Below are 22,051 nucleotides of genomic sequence, written 5' to 3' on the forward strand. Positions count from 1 at the left end.
ATGAAAATACGTATATTAAATATACGAGTGTGTATATGCATGAATGTATATACCTTTATGATATGTATGTATATGTGTGCAGACGTTTTTCCTGCCACAGCCAGATCACGTTTTGGATACCAAGGGTGCTTATTGCTACTGGTTGAGTCACTGTTTCTAGGTCTCTTAAGTGAACAGAAGAGCTAGGAAATATTTCTATACATAAACATATGCATCATAAGTTTATACCACTAACTTCTAATTCAGATTCAGAACTACAGGGTTTTTACCTAACCTCTTCGCTTTGTCATCTGTACTTACTTCCTCCCATGCTGAGAATCCTGATTCTCAAGGACACCGAGCATGATAGAATTAGAATATCCCATAATTAATATTTGCTTTTCCCATAGTCCCCGGAATAGCAGTATCAACAAGTATCAACACCACCACTAATATGATTACCAAAACCTGTTTTAAAATGTTTTTGCAGTTGTTATTATCTTTAGGGCATACCCACTAGGGATAGATATGTAGTCAAATTACTGTGTCTTAAATTATTTAAAATGGTTTTCTGTATGCCACCAACTGAATACACAATTAGGCTTTTAAAAAAAATTAGGAATTGCATTTTTAAGAATTTATATTTTTATAATTATGGAAAACATTTACATGATTCTAAAGTTAAACCTGTAATACAAGGTAGATTCAAAGAAGTCTAGTTTGTATCACAGTCCCTTCCACTTCATTCCTTTGCCCCTTATAGGTAACTATTATTTTGTAATGTTTATCCTTCCCTTGTTTGTTCTGTAATATAAGCAAATAGATACATACACATGTGTATATAAATGTATGTAAGTATATATTTATATTTATTCTTACAAAAATGGTAGCATCCTAGACTCACTTTTCTCCCACTTTCTTTTATACTTATATCCTAGAGAGATCAACCCATATAAGTATATCTAAAGTTTCCTAATTCCATTTTATAACTGCACAGAACTCCACTCTGTGGCTATGCCATACTTTGGTCAGCCAGTCCTCTATTCATAGATATGTGGGTTGTTTCCAGTCTTTTGCTATTGTAGTTTCTGTTCTATGGCTTTGTATTATATTTATATCTGCTCAAGTCTTAAATGTAAATAGATTTTTATGGTGTGAAACTACACAAGATGAGCCTAGACCATCTTGTCATACCATGTAACAGGGGAGCTATCAAAGACTACTAGGGTCACGTCAAAGAAAGTCAGGAGTCAATTTGAAGATGTTATCACAGGCCAAATAGGGATAATTTATTTATTTATATTTAAACTTTTTTTTAAATTATTTAAGTGTTTTTTTCCAGGACCCATCAGCTCCAGGTCAAGTAGTTGTTTCAATCTAGTTGTGGAGGGTGCAGCTCACAGTGGCCCATGTGGGGATCGAACGGGCAACCTTGTTGTTAAGAGCACCACGCTCTGACCAACTGAGCTAACTGGCCGCCCCAAGTAGGGATCATTTCAGCATTAATAAGAATAATAAATAAGATGTATTGAATTACAATGTTTCAATTAATGAGTTCAAATGATAATTAAAAAACAAAAACGAAAGCAAAATAATGGAACACCTGTTTGGCACATGCCAGGAAATCAAGTCAAGGAATAACCGAATGAAAATACCACTATTTTGTAATCTTTAGACTAATGAATCTAGGTAACATCATAAAACAAGAGATTATTGCACATTAGGCACTTCCCAATGACAAAACACACAACTACCTGTGAAGCAGTCTTGAAAAAAACAAAAAAAGAATCTGAATCTGATAGAGCCTGTATATAGTTGTAGGAAACACAGAAGACAGAGGAATGTGTGAAATTATACCATGGGATGCAATGGGAAAAAACCAGGTTGTGGAAAGTTCTACAGGACAAACAACGTGGTTTCTTCAACAAATAAATTGCAAGGAAAAGAAACACTAGAGTGGAAACCCATATATGTTTAAAGAGATTTAACAGACATATCAACCAATCTCAGTACTACATGTGAACGTCACTTGGGTCCTGCTTCAAACCAACTATCAACATAAATTATAACGTTCATGAGACAATTGAAAATTTGAACAGGGACTGAATACCTTAATAATAATATTAAAGCATTATTGTTCATTAGTTTAGACGCTATAATGGTTGTGTTTTAAAAAGTCCTTATCTTTTAAAGATACATATTGAAATATTTGTGGAGGAAATGATACAATTTCTGGAATCTGCTTTAAAATCGAATGAGTGGGAAAGAGGAAGAGGCTATTGATGGGTTGGCCATCATTGGTTGATGGGTATGTGGAGTTCATTATGCTGTCTGTATACTTTTGCCTAGATCTCAAATTTTCTATAATAAAATATTAATATTCATTTATATATAACAGGTATTTGTGTGTGTGTATGTGTGTAAACACCCATTAAGGAAATACAACAAAATGTTAATGGTGATTATCTAGGGATGATAAAATTATGGGTGATTTGGTGATTTTTTTCTTATTTTTACTCTACTGTATATTCTATATTGTATACTACACATATATTCTTTATCATCAGGAAAAACTTATTGAAAAAGAAAAATCTTTTATCTCTTTAACAATACCAGTTTTACAATGCAACTAGAATTCACTTCTGACACAGTGAATAAAATAACTTTGTATGCTTTTAATATAATTGGGGAAGGCAAATTACTTAATGTTTAATTATATTTAGTCTAGAGCAGGTACAGATAATATTTCATGAACATATAACTCTAAAGTAAAGTTTGAGGTTTGGAAATTCTGTCATTTAGTGTCATAGGATAATCTTAAAATGATAGCTTCAGAGTAAACAGTTAAATTTTTTTTTCCTCCTTCTTACATAACACAAAAACAACTGATCCAGTTTGGCACAAACTTTCTCCTCCAAAGTCACCTTTGTGCTGAAATTCAGCACCTCGGGTTTCAGTCAAATAACTTTCAGATGAGAATAGTTTTCTTAACACAGTTTTCTCGTAATTTTACTACAGCGTTAGTTCCTGGCAACTTGGGAGAGTCCTTTATTCATAGTTAAGTGGGTCGGGTGAATGCTTCTGTCTCCTACTTTGTAATATGCAGAGAGAACAAGCAGTTTAAATCACTCCTTTTGTATTGCTGAAATAAATGTACGGCCCTGACAGTAGATGCAATTAAAGAAAAAGATACTTAATGGATATTGTCAGCATATTAATAGTTAATAGCAGTACTGCAGGGTTTGTCATTCAATTGTGAGGAAATTAGTCCTTTAAGATCAGTAAAATTGAAAAAAAAACAACTTATAAAAACAAGTATGTTTTATCATTACATATAGACATAATTGTATCATCAGCTGAATCTTTTATAATCAGATAATGGTCCCTTCTTCCATTTATTTTGAATTAAAGACATTTCATTTATCTGATTTTCCTACTTCTGTTTGTTCACATGTTCCTAAAGAAACCATAGTCGGCTCTTGTTATGAAATATATTAACAGATTATCATAAAAGTAACATTTTGTTCTCAATGTAGACTTTAAAAGTAATTGGTAGATGTAGTTATTCATTTGGAAGTGAAATTTTTTGATTTAAAAAAATGACTAGAGGCAGATAAAAACGATTTGGGCCCATTTGTTCATGTGAGATTCCATGGATTATTATATTATATACTTCACATAAATTCAATCTGCATTTGCAGCTGTGTGCCAGGCTTTGTGCTAAGTATTTTTTTTTTGTACAAACAACCACAATTATGTATTACAATAATCCTGTGAAATAGTTATTTTGGAGCGAGGTTAAAGTTGCTTGCTCAGGGTCACGCAGTAATCTACTTGATTGCAAATCTTGCGTTACCGTTTTTAAGTTTATGTGCATTGGTGATGGAGAGCATTTGCAGCAGCCCTTGATGACTAGCAAGCCCTGCACTAGAAAGTATGTTGAGTCAGTTCAAAGGCTGATACTCATCTGTCTCCCTGTAAAAACCGGGTTCTCTGCCTCCGCCACACACTGGAAGATGTATAGAAGGTACATTGGGCATCACATCACAGCTAAGCGAGAGCATCTCCCAGGAAGAAGCCGACCCAACAGCATCATGGAGAAGGCAGAGGACAATCCATTCTTCACAGCAGCCAAACAGAGCTAGCTTTCTGCCTTGTTCTTTGAACAAATATAAAAAGGTTCTGACATCTGTAAGCCTGGGAATAAACAGTGTTTTGATTTGGTGACCAGCAAACTAAAGGCCAACCTGAGAAAGCTGATTCTTGACATATTTCCAACAAGCCTCACTTGTTTCATCCCAATGGACTCAAAGCTAAGAATTAAAAACCTCAACTTCAGTAAATTATATGTTTGAAATATTGAGAGTTCTAATTAGACCGGCATCCCAAATGCCAGCAGAGCCCACTCTACTCATTTACTCATAACTTCATGAAAAACTGTTTGTTTGGGATGTGGTTTTTTTTAAAAAACAATTTACCTTCAGGCTGAGTTAAAGAATGGAATATGTGAGAAAATAATTTTCCAGCTTGTGTTGACTCAGAGATGAAAAGGAAAAGTATGTTTGTAGGGATTTGGCTGCTTGGAAACTCAATTGATCTAAGAAACTTGAAATTTTACATGTTAAATGCGAAGTCCAATTATAAATTTCAAACGTAATTTTCCAAAGCATACCCTCTTCTGGCTTCTAAGGCTGCAGAATCATTCTGATGGGCATCAACCGGGCATCAAATTAACTATTCCTATAACGTCGTGCTAGAAGTTACTAGTAGGAATATTTTATTTGTGGAGACCTAAATACAGTTACACAATACCTTGGAAATGGACTTGAACTGAAGGATCTTAAAAATAAATAGGAACAACAAAAATAAAACATGACTAACTCTCCTGCCACCATCAAAATAAACGTTTCCAAGGACTGGAAGCCAAGAAAACAGAAATCCATAAACACAAAGGCCAAGATAATCAGTTGATTCTACTAGGTCTCCATACATGACAAAACAAAATTCTAAAAACCAAACAAATCCAAAATAACCCCACCTGTTTTGAAGGAAAGAATTCCGAAGAACATTGACCTTTTCTGCCTCTCTTCCTAACACAGAAATCCCAGTTTACAGCTGATTTTCCAATTACCAAATCTCCCAAAATTATGGGAGACGGATATCCTAAAAATGCAGTAAGTTCGATCCCATGGATCGTGTGTCCACATTAGCTGAAGCCATAACCACTGAGGGAGGAGTAATCTACCTCATTCATTTTAATAACCCATTCTTTCTCAGATTTGCCACGGAGCCAACTCAACTTAAGTATTAAGGCACAATAATATTAGATTGAATTATTTTTCAATCCAGGAATTTTTGTTATGGAGAAAAAGCTGGGACAATTTAAGCAATTATGTGCTTCATGTCTCCTTTTCTGTATCTCCATTCTTGCTTATGTATAAGGTACTGAATTTAACTTGTTTCATTCTTAATGTTTAGCATCTTGTCTTCTTTTAGAAAAATTTAGATTTTAAAAGGCTGCAGGTTAAGTCTTGGTGGCTAGTTCCCATGAGGAACAAATCGTAGTTCCTAGAACTCAGACTGCTGACCTGGAGAACACAGGCCAAATTTTAGCTGCCCTGAAAAACCCTGCATACACAACTACTGTGTTTCCCCGAAAATAAGACCAGGTCTTATATGAACTTTTGCTCCAAAAGACGCATGAGGGATTCTGTTCAGGGGATGTCATCCTGAAAAATCATACTAGGGCTTATTTTCCGATTAGATCTTATTTTGGGGGAAACACGGTAATGCATATTCTAGATTTTACCATCCCTTTCCCAAAGCACTTCCATGGATGCCCCACCTGCACAACCTATCCTTGTATCCACGCACACACTGTTTCTTTTCATTTGCATACAATATTGCTAAAGAGCAAGGTCACTTGAAAGGAAGCTGAACTTGGAGGCAAAATCCAAGTGTGAGTTCCTGCTCTTCAGGGCGCCAGTTACAGGCAATTTACTGCAGTGGGTAAGCGTGTGCCTGCAAAAACCAGAATGCGTAGGTGCAAATCCCGGTTTTTCCACTTCTACCTATGTGACTCTAGGCGAGTTATATAACTCTTGTGCCTCAGTTTTCTCATTTGTAAAAGGGTGATATCAGTAATGACCTCATAGAATTGTTGTGGAAATTAAATGTCTTAATAGGGCTTAGCACAGAGCCTCAGGTATCTTAAGCACTCAATAAATGTCAGCAATTATTGTCACTAGCTGCATGACCTTGGGGAATTCACCTAACCTCTGCAGGACTCCATTTCATCTTCTGTACAAAAAGGCATCACGTGGTCTTGATGAAGACCAAATAAACTCTGACAACGTATGAGGCCATCATTTTAAACACACAATCAAGTATTGATTAGGTAACTCCTTCAGCCAATTAGAATTAGTTCCTTTCTGGTCTGTGCTTCAGTAATACTTAAAACACACACATACACGTGTAGCATGCGCACACACACACACACACACACGCACACACTCCTGCTGTAACACTTGTCACACTTTATCATAACAATGTGCTTACCTGTCCACCTCCCCCACTAAGAGTGCATCCTCTGACTCACCTCTGCAACCTCGGCACATTGGACATACCTGGCACAGGACAGGTACTCAATAAATACTTGTTTAAATGAATATTGTCCAAATGACTGAGCAGGAATTCTCAAGGCCATTGCCAAGAATGATGGATTATCACTTTCTGCCCAGTGTCCTCAGTAGACCACCCAGAAATGTGCTTCTGTTTCCTCCTGCGCTATATATTGAGATGCTGTCATTTCGAATGCAGCTTGTGTGGTTGCAGCCACTCCTTCTTTTCACTTAGTAAATAACTATTGAGCATGTGTGATGTGCCTATGTATGGTGGTGGTCCTACGCTGGGCTCCATATAATGTACCACAAATGGCAAATGCCTAGGCGACTTTAATCCCTGCATACTATATTGGAAGAACCTATTTACGAAAGAATCATTTACAACAGGAGATAGTAAGCTCCTTGGTTTGATTACTTCATTCGAGTGACCGAATCTCAGCGTGGGAACAAAATGGTTTTCTAGAAGTGGGAACCTTATGGAATAATAATTAAGGTCAGGGATCTGACAGCTGAAGTCCAAATCCTTTTTTTCCTTTGTACAAGGAGTAAAACGGGGGGCAAGTTACTTAACCTCTCTAAACCTCACTTTTCTCATCTGTAAGATGGAGCCAGTAGGATTGATCTAGGTATTAAAAATGACAACCCACATTAATCTTACTTAGTATGGTCCCTGCCATATAGGAAGCACTCATATGTATTTAGTTTTGTGATTAACCCAATCGCTCACCCCAGTGTTTGAACTTCCACTAGAAGTATATTCAGCAAATGGGGCATGACTACCCAGCTTCTGCTTGAACACCACCGGGGTCAGGGAACTTATCATCGCCAGCAGTTGTCCATTTGATGGCTAATTGTTGATAAATTCTAGTGAGTTGTCATATACATGCTCACATCTTTCATTCATGGGTCCTCGATCTGTCACTTGGGATTACCCAGAAGAAATCTAATCTCTCCTCTGCAGGACAGCCCGTCTAACTTTGGAAGGTAGCTATATGCTCGTCAGCACCCTCCTCCTCACACGTCTACACGCAATCTTAGATCCTTTGCTCATTTCTGATAATGACACTGCTTGCTAGATCCCTTATTATCCTTTTTATTCTTTTCGAATAATCTTTTATCAATGTCTCTCTCTCAAAGGCTGAAGATCAGAATTCACAAAACAGAACAAAAGTGGCCTGATCACCAAGGAGTACTAGATAACTACGCCCCCACTTGAACCCTATTTCTATTAATTCAACAAAAGATGAATTTTGGGGGGGGGAGTTATATCACACTATGTTGATTCATCCTCTACTCACAATCAACAGGAGACTAAATCTTTCTACATGAGCAATTGTAGGTCATCTCACCCTCAACCGGGACTAGTACAATTGCATTTTAGGATTTTTGAGTACTTTATATGTGTCCCCATTAAACTCTGTATTGTTAGATGTGATTCATTATATCACTTTGTCAGGGTTTGTGGGGGAGAGGAATCCTGACTGTACCATCCAACTTGCTGTCCTTTCTGCTTGTGTATCATCTCTAGATTCGTTCAGCATCCTGCCGGGAGTCTCCGCTTAGTCATCAATAAAACATAAAGGGGCACAAGGCTGCCAACCAGATTTGCATCAGATCCCTAGAGACTGGGTGTGCATCAGCCTCTTAACGTTTTTTAAAGGACATCATTTACACTATATGCTCAGCACTTGGCATAGTAATAGACCAGTTACATACCATTTGTTGTTCTAAGTGTTGAGCACATGGTGATGAACAAAACCAAACCAAACAAAATCCCTGCCCTCAGGAAACTTACATTCTAGTAGAGGAGCTAAAGAACAAACAAAAAGATAAATAAGTAATGCTACTCTTTTAAAATGAAAAACTAAAGCAGGGAAGGGGCTCCAGAAGGCTGACTGGAGGGATGGTTGGAGGGATTGATTGTCTGTGGGCAGTAGGGTTAACGCAGAGTTGTTTCGGAGTTTGATTGCACTGCTCTTGTCTTGTATTCTTCGTGTGCATCTGGCCCAAAAGGTGTCCCAGACACAGTGGGTAGCAAGTCTCTGATTTCTCAAAACTCAACTTTTCTCTACGTGGAGTCGCATTGGGAAAAAATTGATAGACCAATGATGAAGAAATTAAGTAGTCATGAAATGAAAACAGAAAAATCGAAAGAACGTAATTCCTCAAGAGACTTCACCACATTTCTTCCTATGCACAGGATATTCCAACATTGTGAGACCAGCTAGACGAACAGGGAAGACGCAAGACCAAGAATTTTTAAAGTATTGCTCTACAAGTAAATGCAAAAGGTAACACTTACCTTATTCCAGTCCCCATGTTCTCAGGTATGGCGTGGGTTATGAATCCAATCATTTATGGAAAGTCAGGAGGATGGAATGCTTGGGTGACCCCAAAACACGGCTCAGAAGAGTCTGGATATTGAACTCTGGAAAAGAAGCCCATAAGGGACAGATCTGAAATCTACCTGTATTATCTATTCTCTGCTCATGATGCTAACTAACATTGATAAATTCTTCTAACTAGTTTTAGATAATCTTCAGATGCCTTTGATATTAGCAGGACTTGGTAAATTTTTGTTTAGTACAATCTTAATTACACCCTCTGATTGGGAACTTATATGCTCACAATGAGACTTTTAACATTTACATTCATTCATTCATTCATTCACCGAGCATCTCTTTTGTACCAAGTTCTTTGTTGGTGCTGGGGATGCAAAGGTGATTAGGATAAATATGGTCCCTGCTTACATGGACCTTACAGTAGAGGGCAAGATAAAATAGGAAAGGCAGCTCTGATAAAGCAGTGTTTTATGCAGCGAAAAGTACCCAGAGCTCAAGGAGGGTCACCTCACCAGACTTTGGGAGATTGGAAGTTACTGACTTCTACACGGAGCTTACAAGGTATGAAGGAGTTCATCCAATAAAGAAGTAGAACAGATCTGTTTCAGTGGATGCAAGTTTTGGTGGGAACGGAAATGACTGTGCATGCTTTGCCTCTGAACCCTGAAAATCATTCAGCACAGTGGAGGCTGAGTGGTCAGAGATGAGCCTGGAACAGTCAGCGGAACCAAATTACTCACAACCTTACAAGCCATGTCATAGAACCGGTTGAGTCTGCTGACATTTGTGATTGCGTGAATGTTGGAGTTCTACAGGGAGGGAAGTCGAGACTGCTGCTCAGGTTTTGGACTTGGACTTGAACAGCTGATGGGCAAGGCTATCACTCACTAAGAGAGCAAAAATACAGATACAAACTAGAGGGGATTTGTGGGCGAAGGGGACAAGTTCAGTCTTGGTCCTGTTTGGTTTGGTTCCTGGGGAATGTGCACCGCTGGGTAGCAGTTTGATCTAGAAGCCAGAGGATACAGGTTTAGAAATTATCGGTACATGGCAGGCAACAATAGAATCCACAGGGATGAAAGAGAGACCCTGGGAGAGTGTAGAGGGCGAGAAAAGGGCCCAGGAGAGAACCCAGAGGAGCCCCAAAGCTTCAAGGAGGAGCAGAGAAAGGATCCTTGAAAGAGACAGTGAGAAGGTGCCACCAGGGGGACAGGAGGGAAACAAGAAATATGAGGCATCACAGCAGACAGGGAAAAGCACGTTTCAAGTCGGTTGTGGTCAACAAAACCCAGTGCTGTCAAGAGACCAAGTAAGAAGCAGCTCGAGAAGCACCCGTGGAGTGAGAACCAAGAGGACATTTGGCCAGTTGGGCAGAAGCAGGGTCGGTGCGGGCGGGATCCAGGTCACAGTCAGCTGAGGAACAAATGGAGCCAACGGACGCAGACAACTGTTTTCCAAAGTTTGCCTTCAAAGTGGAAGATTCAATGCCTAGGTTTTCTTACCAATGGTTGGAAAATGGGGCCACCAGGAGGGCTCCCTTACCACTCTTACATTAGCCTAATTAACTACATGACAATGCCCTTGGCAGGTGTGGCCTGTGTGGGGACAGCTGTCTCATAACCAGGGCTGGATGTGGCTAAAACTGGGGAGTAAACCAGATCTGGCTTTTGTGCTAGCCTCTTAACGCTTCTTCTGTACACACCCCTTCCCTAGGTCTCTAAGGTCCACCCATGCTTCCCGGACCCAAGACCTACTGTGGTGCATGAAGGTACACCTGAGCAGCCCACCAATGAAATGATCTTCCCAGGTAAAAACCTGGTCAGAAACAACTGTCGCATTATTATCGCTCACCTATTGCTGTAGCTCATGTATTGGGACAGTCAGAGGGAGGGAGGAAGAATTTGGTCACCTTGGAATCTGGAGCAGGCAGCTGGCTCCACAGCTGGCCAGGCAACTGTCCAGGCAGGGGTCCTCTCTGAGAGCAGAATCCAGGAGTCAAAACAAATGGGTCAGGTGAAAAACAGATGACCACAACAGCAAGCCATGCTGAAAGTTGGTCCTAAGGCATGAAGGTGAGCCAAGACATAACAAATGAACACGAGGCACGGGGTGTGCATGAGAGGGGAGGAACAGCGGGGAGTCCAAGAGCAGGGACCAAGAACTACAAATGGGCTAAGCTGTTCCGCACACACAGAGGCCAGGCACAATTATACCTGGGCAGGTAGGTATATCCCCATCTGTTCTGTTATCCTGACTCCTTCCCCTGGGCTGGTTTAGTTCTCATGCCCTCATGATACAAATGGAATTTCTGACATTCAGAACAATTCCCCAAACCTTATTTTCACACCCCCTCTCCTGCCATCATAACCCTGTATTCTAAGAAGATAGGAAATCTGTGACGTGGTTGGAGCTGACGGGGAGCCCTGAGGCATCCGCTGTAGCTAATTGGAAAAGGTGGCAGCCATAGTTATCCCGAGCCTGAGAACCAGGAGTAGCCATCAAGGCTTGTCATGGCTCATTTAGGCCCTAAATCAATAACAAAACTAGCTGCTTGGCTTGACTAGTTGAAACGTTATTTGGAAATTGTAATCATCCCGAGATAGCTGTGAACTCTAAACTGCACACGATAACTAACCCGGAAGACGTAACTGTCTGTAGTTGGTGATCACGGCACAACGAGGAGATAAAGAATCGTGGTAGACATCAGATACAAATCCAGTATTTTTACCTTGTGCACAGACTAGCTAAGCTGCACAAACTGAGTTTTCAGCTAAAAAAAATTTTTTTCATTTCACTCGAGTCAATAATTTACCCACTGGATAGTGCTTCAAGTTTTCATCGAACTCTCATTTAACGAGATCGAAAAGAAAAAAAACTAAAGAATAATACCTCATTTGTGTATCCTGCTTGTCTTTCAAAGAAGACATCATAACCCATTTTATACTACGTAATTTACAGTAGCACTTTTATAATGTAAATATTAGTAAGGGCTATTATCATTTTATAAATTATGCATGAAAGAAGCCCAGGCATGTGGGAATAAAATAACGGGTTCAATGTCACTTCCATTTTATAGATGTAATAGCTGTTTTTTTCTTTTTTCTTTTTACCATGTAGCCAAACTTAGATAAACATGCTTATTCAGGGTATACCTTACCCTTAAATTTTAAAATGCAGAATACCTTGCTTAAAAGAAATAGCAAAGACCAAAATGTTCATGTGTTCCACAAGTCAGATCTCCTCTCCCAAATCTAGATCAAAAGCAATCAATTCCTACTGTCCAACTCTGATTTTAATCAGCATGGTTCTCATCATTTTGTGCCACACATATTATGAGTTGATTGTGTGTATCACCCTTATGTTCATATGTTGCCATGAACTTGTCATCTCAGTCGGATTTGGAAAGTACTATTACATTCACAAATTCTGCATAGATGTAAGGTCATTGGCACTTTGAAGCTTGTATTAGCTTCTGTTTGGGGGGGTCACATTTTTCTGATCTTTTCATGTAGCCATTCATTCACTCACTCATTCATTCACACTCTCAAGCATTCACGCATCCATTCAACACACATTGATTGTGTGCCCAAAATGCACAGACTGTCTTCCTAGAGGCAAAAGCTAAAAATAGGAAGATGACAAAATCACTGACTTCAGGAAATTCACAGCTCAATGAGGGAGCCAGGAGAATAAACACCTGTAGTCCAGTGTGGTAGGTGTGGAGATGGAGCCACACAGAAAATAGTTTGGGGAGCACACAGGGGCGATCAGTCTCTGTCTGAGAGAATGAGGAAGGCCCCCTAGATCTGAGCACGCCAGGAAGAAGCGGATTTGGGTATTTCAGTTAGAGGGCACAGCACGTGCAAAGGCACCGACAGACAAATAAGAACCCAATGTGTTTGGGGAACTGGTATGGACGGTACTCATATGACAGGTAGTTCTTTAAATATTCTATGGCTGGTTCGATTTCACAATCCAGGCCCTGGATGTCACCATAAATAATTCTGTAACGGGAAATGTATGGCCCCTGTGTCATTTATCCTCCGTCATGGAAGTAAAAGCACATTCTACATGGGATCTGCACCAAAGTGCCTTTTGAGACTCTCTTCGAGGAATGTTACATGGGAACAACATAAAATCAAAGCTTGGGGCTGCTCTAGCCACGTGCTGTGATCTCCATATTTCATGCCAGTTATACTCCAGGGAGTAAGAACAGTAAGAACAGCCTACCTAGTCTTCAAACATGGGTGATCCCTTAGCCCATCTCCATTATTATTTCAGTATAAAAATTATATGCAGAAATACTGCCAAATACAGCATTTTCAAATGCAGTGTTGAATGGGTCAGACTTTTCCTGTTCACCTCTTTCCAGCCATTCAGACTTGGTGTTCTGCCCGGCCTCCAACATAATGAAAGTCAGCTTTATTAGGCTTCTTATCAAACTACCCCTGGCACCGCCCCCCCCACCCACACACTAAAGAGGTGTTTGGAAATAGTCTCTGAGAATCCTACACCCAAACCCTGCAGGGACAGCTCTCCCTGAAGCCTCTGAGAAGCTCTGCGCTAGAGGGCTCATATGGAACCTTCCCTAGACTACGTCTAGTGCCTCGGTAACCTTACCCTAAATTCTGTTGTCACTTAAGAAAAGCTTTGTACCACCAAATCGCATCCTGGTTTCTATTTGGAAAATTTTCAGACTCTAAGAGTTCAAAATAACTCATCTATTTTTGTTCCTGACCAATTATGGGATCCTCTCTAAGACATCATTTTTTTCATTTAGCCAATACTTCACCCATTCCACGAACATGAACTTCCTCATTTTGGATTCTCTTGTAGCCAATCCAATCAGCCTTTTGTCCCCTGAAAACACACCTATGACGCTTGCAATGACCTCTGTGTTGTCAAATCCTATGGTCAATTGTCCATCCTCATCTTACTGACCTCTCAGCAGCCTTTTGCCATCCATGGTCACTCCCTTCTTGTTGAAATATTTTCTTCACTTGGCTTCTATCACATCATGCTGCCTTTCCTCCGATCTCATTGTTTATTCCCTCTCAGTCTCTTTGGCTGGGTCCTTCCTGATTTCTGAATGCTGGCGGCCCCCTGGTCCTCTACAATCGCCCATCCAGTCCATTGCTTTAAACACTGTATCTCTTGCCCTGACATCTGACTTGGAAGCGGAAGAGGGTTTCTTTTCCTAGAGTGCTGAAATTTGGGTTGGGCCCTGAAGGAGGATAGGAGTTGGCCAAGGGGAGAAGATCCTTAGGGCATAAGATGAGAAAAGGCACAAAGAGGTGACAAAAGGGATGTCTGTTGTGGGCTGAAAATGACTGGGAAGGTAGGTGGTAGCCACACCGTGAAAAACCTTGATTTACAGCTAAGGACTTTAGACTTTAGACAAACACAAGTAACTATAAATAAGAGACTCTTAAACAGGGGAGAGACGTGATCATTCATATTAAGAAATATGGATGACTGAAGAAAACTTTAGTAGCCAGATGAAGGCTGAACTAGAGGAAGGGGCGACTCCAGCCAGGAAAGCCAATGAGAAGACCACTGTCATCACGTAAGGAAGAGATTACAATCAGAATCACCATAGCAGCAGTGGGGCGAAAAGCGGCGACCGATGCAAGGGAGAATTAGAAACAGTAATGATGACCAACTTATTGATTCAATAGGGGTTTGGGAGTAGGGGACAGAGGCCAAAGTGGAAGTTCAATAACATTAGGCCAAATAAGGGAAGGAAAGCAAGTGTGGAGGGGAAGAAGAGGAGCATAAGTTAGCAGTGATTATAGGATAGCCACTGGCGAATGAAAGACCCGTCTGCAGATCAGGAGAGATGTTTGGACTGAAAATATAGGTTCAGAAGGCAGTGCCCAGTGGTGGCTAACTCCTCAAAATGGATGAGACATCCTGAGGAGGGCAAACAAGAACAAGAACCTGAAGAAAAAGCATGCAGGCAGCTGTCAGAGGAGGAGCCAGGGGAGGAGAATGGGCAGGTGCAGCCAGAGAGCGAGCTGGTGACAGGGGCCGAGTGAGGTCTGCAAAGGAAGGGAGAGGAGACCTTCAAAGAGGAAACGAGCAGCAGTTCTCCCTGGGGTAGGATGACTAATCAGGTTAGGTTTGGTAATTCGATCTGAAGAGCACAATGTCTAGAGTTAGAAGGCAGGCTGGAACAGACTGAGGGAAGAAGACTCTTCTTTGAAGTTTGGCTCTGAGGAAAGCAGGTAATGGTTTGGAAGAAGGAGTAGTTGGGCAAGGTGTAGGAATATATATATATTTTTTTAATGGGATGGGAGTTTTAGTACAACTGGTGACCGACCACCTAGCTTCTGTTCAAACATCTCTCAGAAATGTACTACCCCACAGGACACCGACGTTGCATTTTTGAACTGTAATTGAACAACCGATTCAGTTCAGCCTAGAGGTGCCAAGTGCCTTCTATTTCAGAAGCCCTGGGCTTGGCATCTCAGTGCCTGAAAAGATACACAAGACACAGTCATGTTTTGGTTTTTCATTTACTGGCCCAAATCTGCCTCCTTCTAACCCAGCTCTCTGTCCTCTGGAACCACACGTAATGTAAGAAGAATTTCTTCCCTATTGCAGCCCATCAACTAACTGAGGATGGTTTTCAGCAACCTCTTGGGTTTCTTCACATGTTTAACTGTTGTGAGATAATCCAATCTTTATGTATGTATACGTACCTGTATGTGTGTATGTATGTATTTTGTTACCGGCTGGCTAACATGTATGCATGTGTGTAGGTATGTATTTTGTTACCTCTGGAGAGCCATAGCCTCGTGTGTCCCTTTTAAAATGTGTCATGTAAGAGTTAGCCGCACAACCCAGTGGGCGCATTCTCTCCCTTTTCTGGGACACTGTCCTGTCAATGCCATCTGAAAATATGTGAGTGTTCTGACGTAACACTACTCGTGGTACTTCACAGGGAACCCAAACCCTGAGAGGTTTTGCACCTGAGATGTTGATAAACTAGGTCTCCCAATTCTTACATTTATACAGTTGACTTTTTTAAAGCCAATTGCAGGATTTTGCATTTCTTTCCACACTAAATACTATATTTTAACATGTGGCTTTTATTAGTCAATAGCAAAAAGGGTGAGGGCTTAGAAGTCCGACAGATGTAAATTGAAATTACGATTTTGTTATGTATGTAGCCCAGTGACCCTGGACGTATCATGATCTCTCTCTGTCTCAACTTGCTTATCAGTGAAAACAGGGATGACCATATTTACATCGCCAAGTGGTTCTGAGGCTTAAAGGAGGGCCGTACCTTACTGAATATATCCTTGCCTTAAGTCATTACTCAGGATTCATAAATCATCCTTTTAATAAAAAAGAAAAAAACAAAGCAAGTTGAGCAGAACAAGAGCCAAGGACCAAAAGAATACACTTAAGTATACTAATTGAGCATAAGGGCTCTGAAACCAGACTTTCTATGACTGAATCCCAACTCCTCTACTTAACAGCTGTCGAATTGGAAGCAAATTCATAAACCATCCTGAGCCTTGGTTTCCTCATCTATAAAATGGGGATGATAACTGTGCCTGCTTCTCTGGCCGTTGGGGGACATCAACTGAGCTGCTACATGGAAAGTACTTTTGTGCAGAACCTTGCACATAATGAGTACTCCGTGAGTGGTAAGTATTACTATTACCACTGGAAACCTCCAGGTAAGCAGTGCTCTTTTAATACAAATTTTTGGGTACCATCATTTTATCTGCTAAAAATACTGTATAAAAGCCTGTCCCATGGTCCTTATATTGTGTATGAGAATCCCATGAAAACCTCCATCCAATGTCCAGCATGACCAGTTTGTCTAATCTTCCACCCCAGGAACCTTATCTAGCAAAACAAAAAACAAAAACAAACAAAACAAGACGAAAAACCAACCAACCGAACAACTATAAGATCCTAACTATAAGATCTTGGGCAAGTCACTTGACATCTCTTACCTCAGGCTCACCTTCTGTGTAATGGGAATAATAATAATACTCGGAGGTCTGGGATGAAGATTGCATGACATGAAGCATATGTGGGGGGCAAGGAAAATGAGTGTGATTTGAAAGGACTTACGTGAACACATGCTGGCTCCTGTTCATACCATCTTTCTTTTCCTAAGCAAATTAAACTTAGTGAAAGTTCTGAAATCCACCTTTCCCTTTTCTAAAAATTGGGATAATGGTCTAACTCTAGGCATGTAGTGCTTCTCCCATCCTCAGTGGTTCCTCATAGCATCTCTATGATACTGTCTGGACATTCTTTTTGTATCCTGGGATGTGGTTTATACGGATCAGAAGATTTGAATTTCATTTAAAAATGTGAGGTTTTCTCTTATACTCTCATTACTCACCTTGGTCTCCCTTTTCCTCTTAAATTCCTTTTTTATTCTGACAAACTGAGCAATACATGTTTATTGAGGTTGATTTAGAATACACAAAACTCACCAAGAAGGAAGTCGGTTGTAATCCACTACCAAGATATCACCACTATTAATATTTTTTGGTGTAACTGCCCAGTCTTCTTTTCTGAGCAAGTATATTTCATAATAAATGACCAACATTTTCTGATGTCATGACATTTTCCATAATCTTCTTTTTACTGGATGCATAAATTTCATCATAGGAATACATTACAATTTATGCAATACTTCACTTTGGACACTTAGATTATCTCAAGTGTTCAATATTATAAAGAATCCTACTAAATATTCTTGTATATTAAATTTCGTGAGTGACTCTGGTTTATTTTCTTAAGATAAAGCCTTAAAAATGAAATTACTGTGTTAAATGGTTTGCATATGATAAGGTTTTTGTTTTTATACACAATGCCAAATTGTTCTCTAGAATGCTTCAACCAATTTATATGCTCAATATTGTACAAGGGTGCCCGTTCCCTGCATTTTTAGCCATGCAAGATATCATTTTAAAGTTCTTGACAATTTGCTAGGCACAAAGACATCTGGTTTTAATTTAATTTGCATTTATTTAATTGGTAATAAGACTGGACCTTTTTTCCCCATTTTTAAATTATTTATTGGGAAGGACTATTTTCAGATGAATTGACCAACTGAATCCCCTTTTCTCTTTTTTCCCTTTTCATGTTCTTTACCCGTTCTTCTTTTGAGATGTTGCCTTTTTCTTATCAGTTTGTAAGAGCTCTTTATATATTAAGGATAATACCCTAGCATACACACACACACACACACACACGAATCTCTCATCTATCTCTTAATTTTGTTTGTGGTACTGATTCACTGATTGGCTTAGTCTGGACCACATGTTCTACCTCCTTAGATAAAGGAGGAGTCTGCTTTCCCAGACCTACGTGGGTGTCCCAAAGGAAGAAACAGCCGAGAAAGGGGACACATATGAGAAGACAACTAAGGTAAAAACAGCTTTCAATATCAAGATAGTTCTTTTAAATAGAAAATGACAAGTAACTCTTGCCATTTGAAAACTCATTTGTTTTACCACTATTAACATGGTAGACACTAGAGTGGAAATCATGAAAAGACATGGTCCCTTCCCTAAATGGTTTACATTCAAGCTGCATAGGGACAACTTGGGTGCATCACAGTTTCTAAAGGTCCGATCACATGTGGTTGGAACAATTTTCTTCATGGCCAACTGATCTTTAGGGCCTGAATTCCTTCTTTAATACAAGTTCCATAGACGCAGTAGAAATAGGCCACAGTTCCTACTCTTCCCTGAATTTATTTTGGTAAAAGCCTCCGTCTCTTGGTTACTTTATTCTCTGGCTACTTATTTGAACCATTCCTTGTCTTTAAAAACATAGAAACAAACAAAAACAAAACAGCGAAAAACCCTCAGGGTCTTACTTATACCACTGTGCAATGTCTTTCCCTGGTTTGTGACCCCAGCCCTGTGTATATCTTGATCTACACATGTTCTCAGAGGAGCCCTCCATGAGTCAGCTGGAGCTAACTAAGTTGGACCCTGAAGCAGTGGAGCTTTGCGTCAATCACAACAGTGATGCAGAAGAGGCATCTGCGTACTACACACTACCAGGCATAATTCAAAATGATCTGCCTAAGGCAAGCCTTTATCCCTCAGACCCCATCTTAGACATCGTTCCTGAGTGTCTTCATAGCAGTTCTTTTATCCCTTCTTGCATCTTGGCCATGCCTGGTATTATCAACACACACACCCTCTTTCTATCTGCTATTGACTGAACGTTTATGTCCCCCCCCCAAAAAAAAAAAAAGAATCATATGTTAAAGCCCTTAATTCCCAATGTGATGATATTTGTATGTGGGGCCTTTGGGAGTTAATTAGGTCCTGAAGGTGAAGCCCCCATGAATGGGATTAGTGCCCTTATGAGAGTCACCCGACCGAAGATCTCTCTCTCCCCTCAAACAGGTACAGCAAGAAGATGGTTGTCTGCAAACCAGGAAGTGGGCTCTTACCAGACACCAAATCTGCTGGCACCTTGATGGTGAACTTTCTAGCCTCCAGAATTGTGAGAAATACATGTTTTGTTTGTTTGTTTAAGTCACCCAGTTTATGGTATTTGTGATGGCCGTTCAAACTGGCTAAGACACCTTTCCTCTCCCCTCTATGACAGTGACTTGGCTTCAGTGGCCAGCACTGGTCTCTTTTTACCCCGTCTTAGGGGTTTTGACCAGTTTTCCTCTCCTGGTTTAGTCCTGTCTCTGGTATTTGCTACTCTTCTATTCATCAATAGTGCTCACCCACCCTGCTCTGTTCCCTGCATGGGGCATCACTCTTCTAAATGTGGCCTCCAAATTCCTTTATGACCCGGTCCTACCTTTGGTAACCACTGGCAGTACTGCCACTCTCAGGACACAAAGTGGACCCCTCATCTGCTGAATGCAATTGATACTGTAATAGCTACGTGAATAAAATTCCATAGGTCCCCTATTCTAAGACCAATTTATTGTATGATGCACAACCATTTAATTACTGTATTTAGAGCCCTCCCCCAAAACACTACCACAGATCTATGAAACATATCTATTGAAGATGCTTTCTGATTTTAGAACTGCAAACAATGTAAGGGGAACAAAGCTTGTACCTTAGAAATCTAAGAAATGCTGCAGTTGAATGGTTGTATTTTCCAGTTAACTATTAACAGTAGATGACTCAGCCCCAGTCAGTGGCACTACCACAGCTTCATAATTATTCTTACTGTGTATATAAGCAAAAAAACAACAACAAACCAAAACCCATTACTTGTCTTCAGTACTTTCCCCAGACCCCAGTTGTCTCTGGATGTTAGCCGTCCGGCATTATTTTCACAGGTTAGAGCCCTTCTTTTGAATGAGGCCCTCTTATTTACCCTAACTCCTACCTTTTGTACCTGTCCTTTTAAAATACAATGTTGTTAGAACCCTTCTTGAGCAGTCATATTGATCTTTACCAGATGCTCCTTTTTCTTCATGGAAATCACTAGTTGTATACAAATTTAAATTTTGAGTCATTTTACTCCTGTTGAGCTTTCTTTCCTTGTTCCTGGCCAGAAAGAATATGTCCATATTTTGTCTTAACTTATTCAAGTCTTCCTTGTGTTGTATTAGCAATTACAGAATTGCCTTCTCTGGCTATTACAAATTCGAGGATGCCGTGGTCACTAATTTTAAGTTGTCTGTCACTTCCACTTCACCAGCACATTCTTCTTAGCTGGTGAGAATTAAGCATAGAATAGTACCTCTTCAATAAGCAATTAGTTTAAATTTAAGTCATGCCAACTTTATTTGATGCTTACTTTTCCGTAGAATGCGTTTTGTCAGTAGATTGTTAGAGTTCTCCATTACCCCTAAATGGTGCCCCTGTGCCAGTAATGTTGTCATTTGTATTGGGAAAGCATTATTGATGTTGCCATAACAGAATCACAAGGCATGCTAGAACTAGTTGACCATACATGGCCAGTGGGTTGAGAGCATGAGCCAGGACTAGGGCAGGGAGTATTCCCAGGGCATGAGCTGTGAATACAAAAGCTGCCTTGGATTAGGGCAGCTGGGCTGTGCAAGACCCAGTGTCTCACACCAAAGTAAAGTTCAGGAAGCTATTAATACTGAACAGTCCAGTATGAAGGGTGAGGCACAAGTGTACCCCAGTTTAAGGGGATCGTGGCAGGAGCAGGGGCCACAGAATACAGCCCTCTGGGGGAAGAGGACTGGTTAGAGATCATCTAAACAAGATGTCAGAGTCATGGTGAAGTAGGCCAGGGGTCAGGACAGGGTCCCACATCTACAGGGAGACTGGTCTCCAAGGAAGAATGACCAGAGACTGAAGTGTGAACATCAAGGTGGAAGCCCAGACTTGGAAGAAACACAGAAGTGGGAGGCACAAGAGGAGGGAGCTACAGGTGTCCACGACTCACAGCAGACCTGACTGGAAGGCGGCAAGATGCTGGGCTGGGTCCGAATGATACACTTTCTCCCCAGTCAGCATTGGTAGTGAGGTATGGGGGAGCCTGGAGATCTAGACCTATAGGTGGAGCTCCTTAGACAATCCAGCAGCTGGTTACTAGGGAAGCAAAGGCAAGAAAACTGGCCAACCTTAGAAAAGCTCCTGTGACAATGTCACTTCCACTTTCACTTTCATCCAAATCTTCTATCCAAACCAGGCATCAACCCTCAGGTTTGTCTGTTTCCATTTGTGTTCACAGTTCTTCACTGATTGTCTACTTCTTTTGAACAAATTATATGCCTTCCTATTAGTACAACAACAGCTCCTGTTTACTGATTAGTTACCACGTACCAGGTACCACGCTAGTTGATTTACAAATTGCCACAACTTCCTTGAGAGCTGGGTATTATTATCCCCCTCCTAGAAAGAGAAACTGAAGCCTATATGGTTCATGTAATCAGCCCAAGGTCACACATCTGGGACACAAAAACGCTCAGACTTAAACTTCTTTTGTCCAACTAACCTATCTGTTGCTTAAATGACTGCATTTATACTGATATGTCCAAAAAATTCTCACTGACACCTATCAGCCACTAGATTTTCTATCTATCTATCTATCTATCTATCTATCTATCTATCTATCTATCTATCTATCTATCTCTATCTCTATCTATCTCTCTTTTCCATCTATCTA

General features: G+C 40.3%; 1 protein-coding gene and 1 long non-coding RNA gene across 8 annotated transcripts in view; one reads left to right on the forward strand and one right to left on the reverse strand.

Annotated features, from left to right (window-relative positions):
• MKLN1 (muskelin 1) overlaps positions 1 to 22,051 on the reverse strand; it is a 283,551-nt gene that overhangs the window by 253,030 nt on the left and 8,470 nt on the right. For 4 of the 5 annotated variants that reach the window (XM_074315595.1, XM_074315597.1, XM_074315599.1 and 1 more), the window contains exon 2: positions 8,905 to 9,030. In XM_074315595.1, the coding sequence (XP_074171696.1) occupies positions 8,905 to 8,957 (53 nt within the window). In that variant the 5' untranslated portion in view covers positions 8,958 to 9,030. Of the gene's footprint in view, positions 1 to 8,904; positions 9,031 to 10,853; positions 10,896 to 22,051 lie in introns of those variants that run through there. The other variant, XM_074315596.1, reaches the window with a different exon arrangement.
• The window catches only part of LOC109457901 (uncharacterized), a 62,067-nt gene that overhangs the window by 36,010 nt on the left and 4,006 nt on the right, over positions 1 to 22,051 (forward strand). For 2 of the 3 annotated variants that reach the window (XR_002139116.2, XR_002139117.2), the window contains 5 exons: positions 8,803 to 8,893; positions 10,658 to 10,751; positions 16,432 to 16,602; positions 18,259 to 18,349; positions 19,345 to 20,340. This is a non-coding gene — a long non-coding RNA (uncharacterized LOC109457901). Of the gene's footprint in view, positions 1 to 8,802; positions 8,894 to 10,657; positions 10,752 to 16,431; positions 16,603 to 18,258; positions 18,350 to 19,344; positions 20,341 to 22,051 lie in introns of those variants that run through there. The other variant, XR_012490432.1, reaches the window with a different exon arrangement.

This window comes from Rhinolophus sinicus, linkage group LG11 (genome assembly GCF_036562045.2).
Source record: "Rhinolophus sinicus isolate RSC01 linkage group LG11, ASM3656204v1, whole genome shotgun sequence".
Taxonomy (NCBI): domain Eukaryota; kingdom Metazoa; phylum Chordata; class Mammalia; order Chiroptera; family Rhinolophidae; genus Rhinolophus; species Rhinolophus sinicus.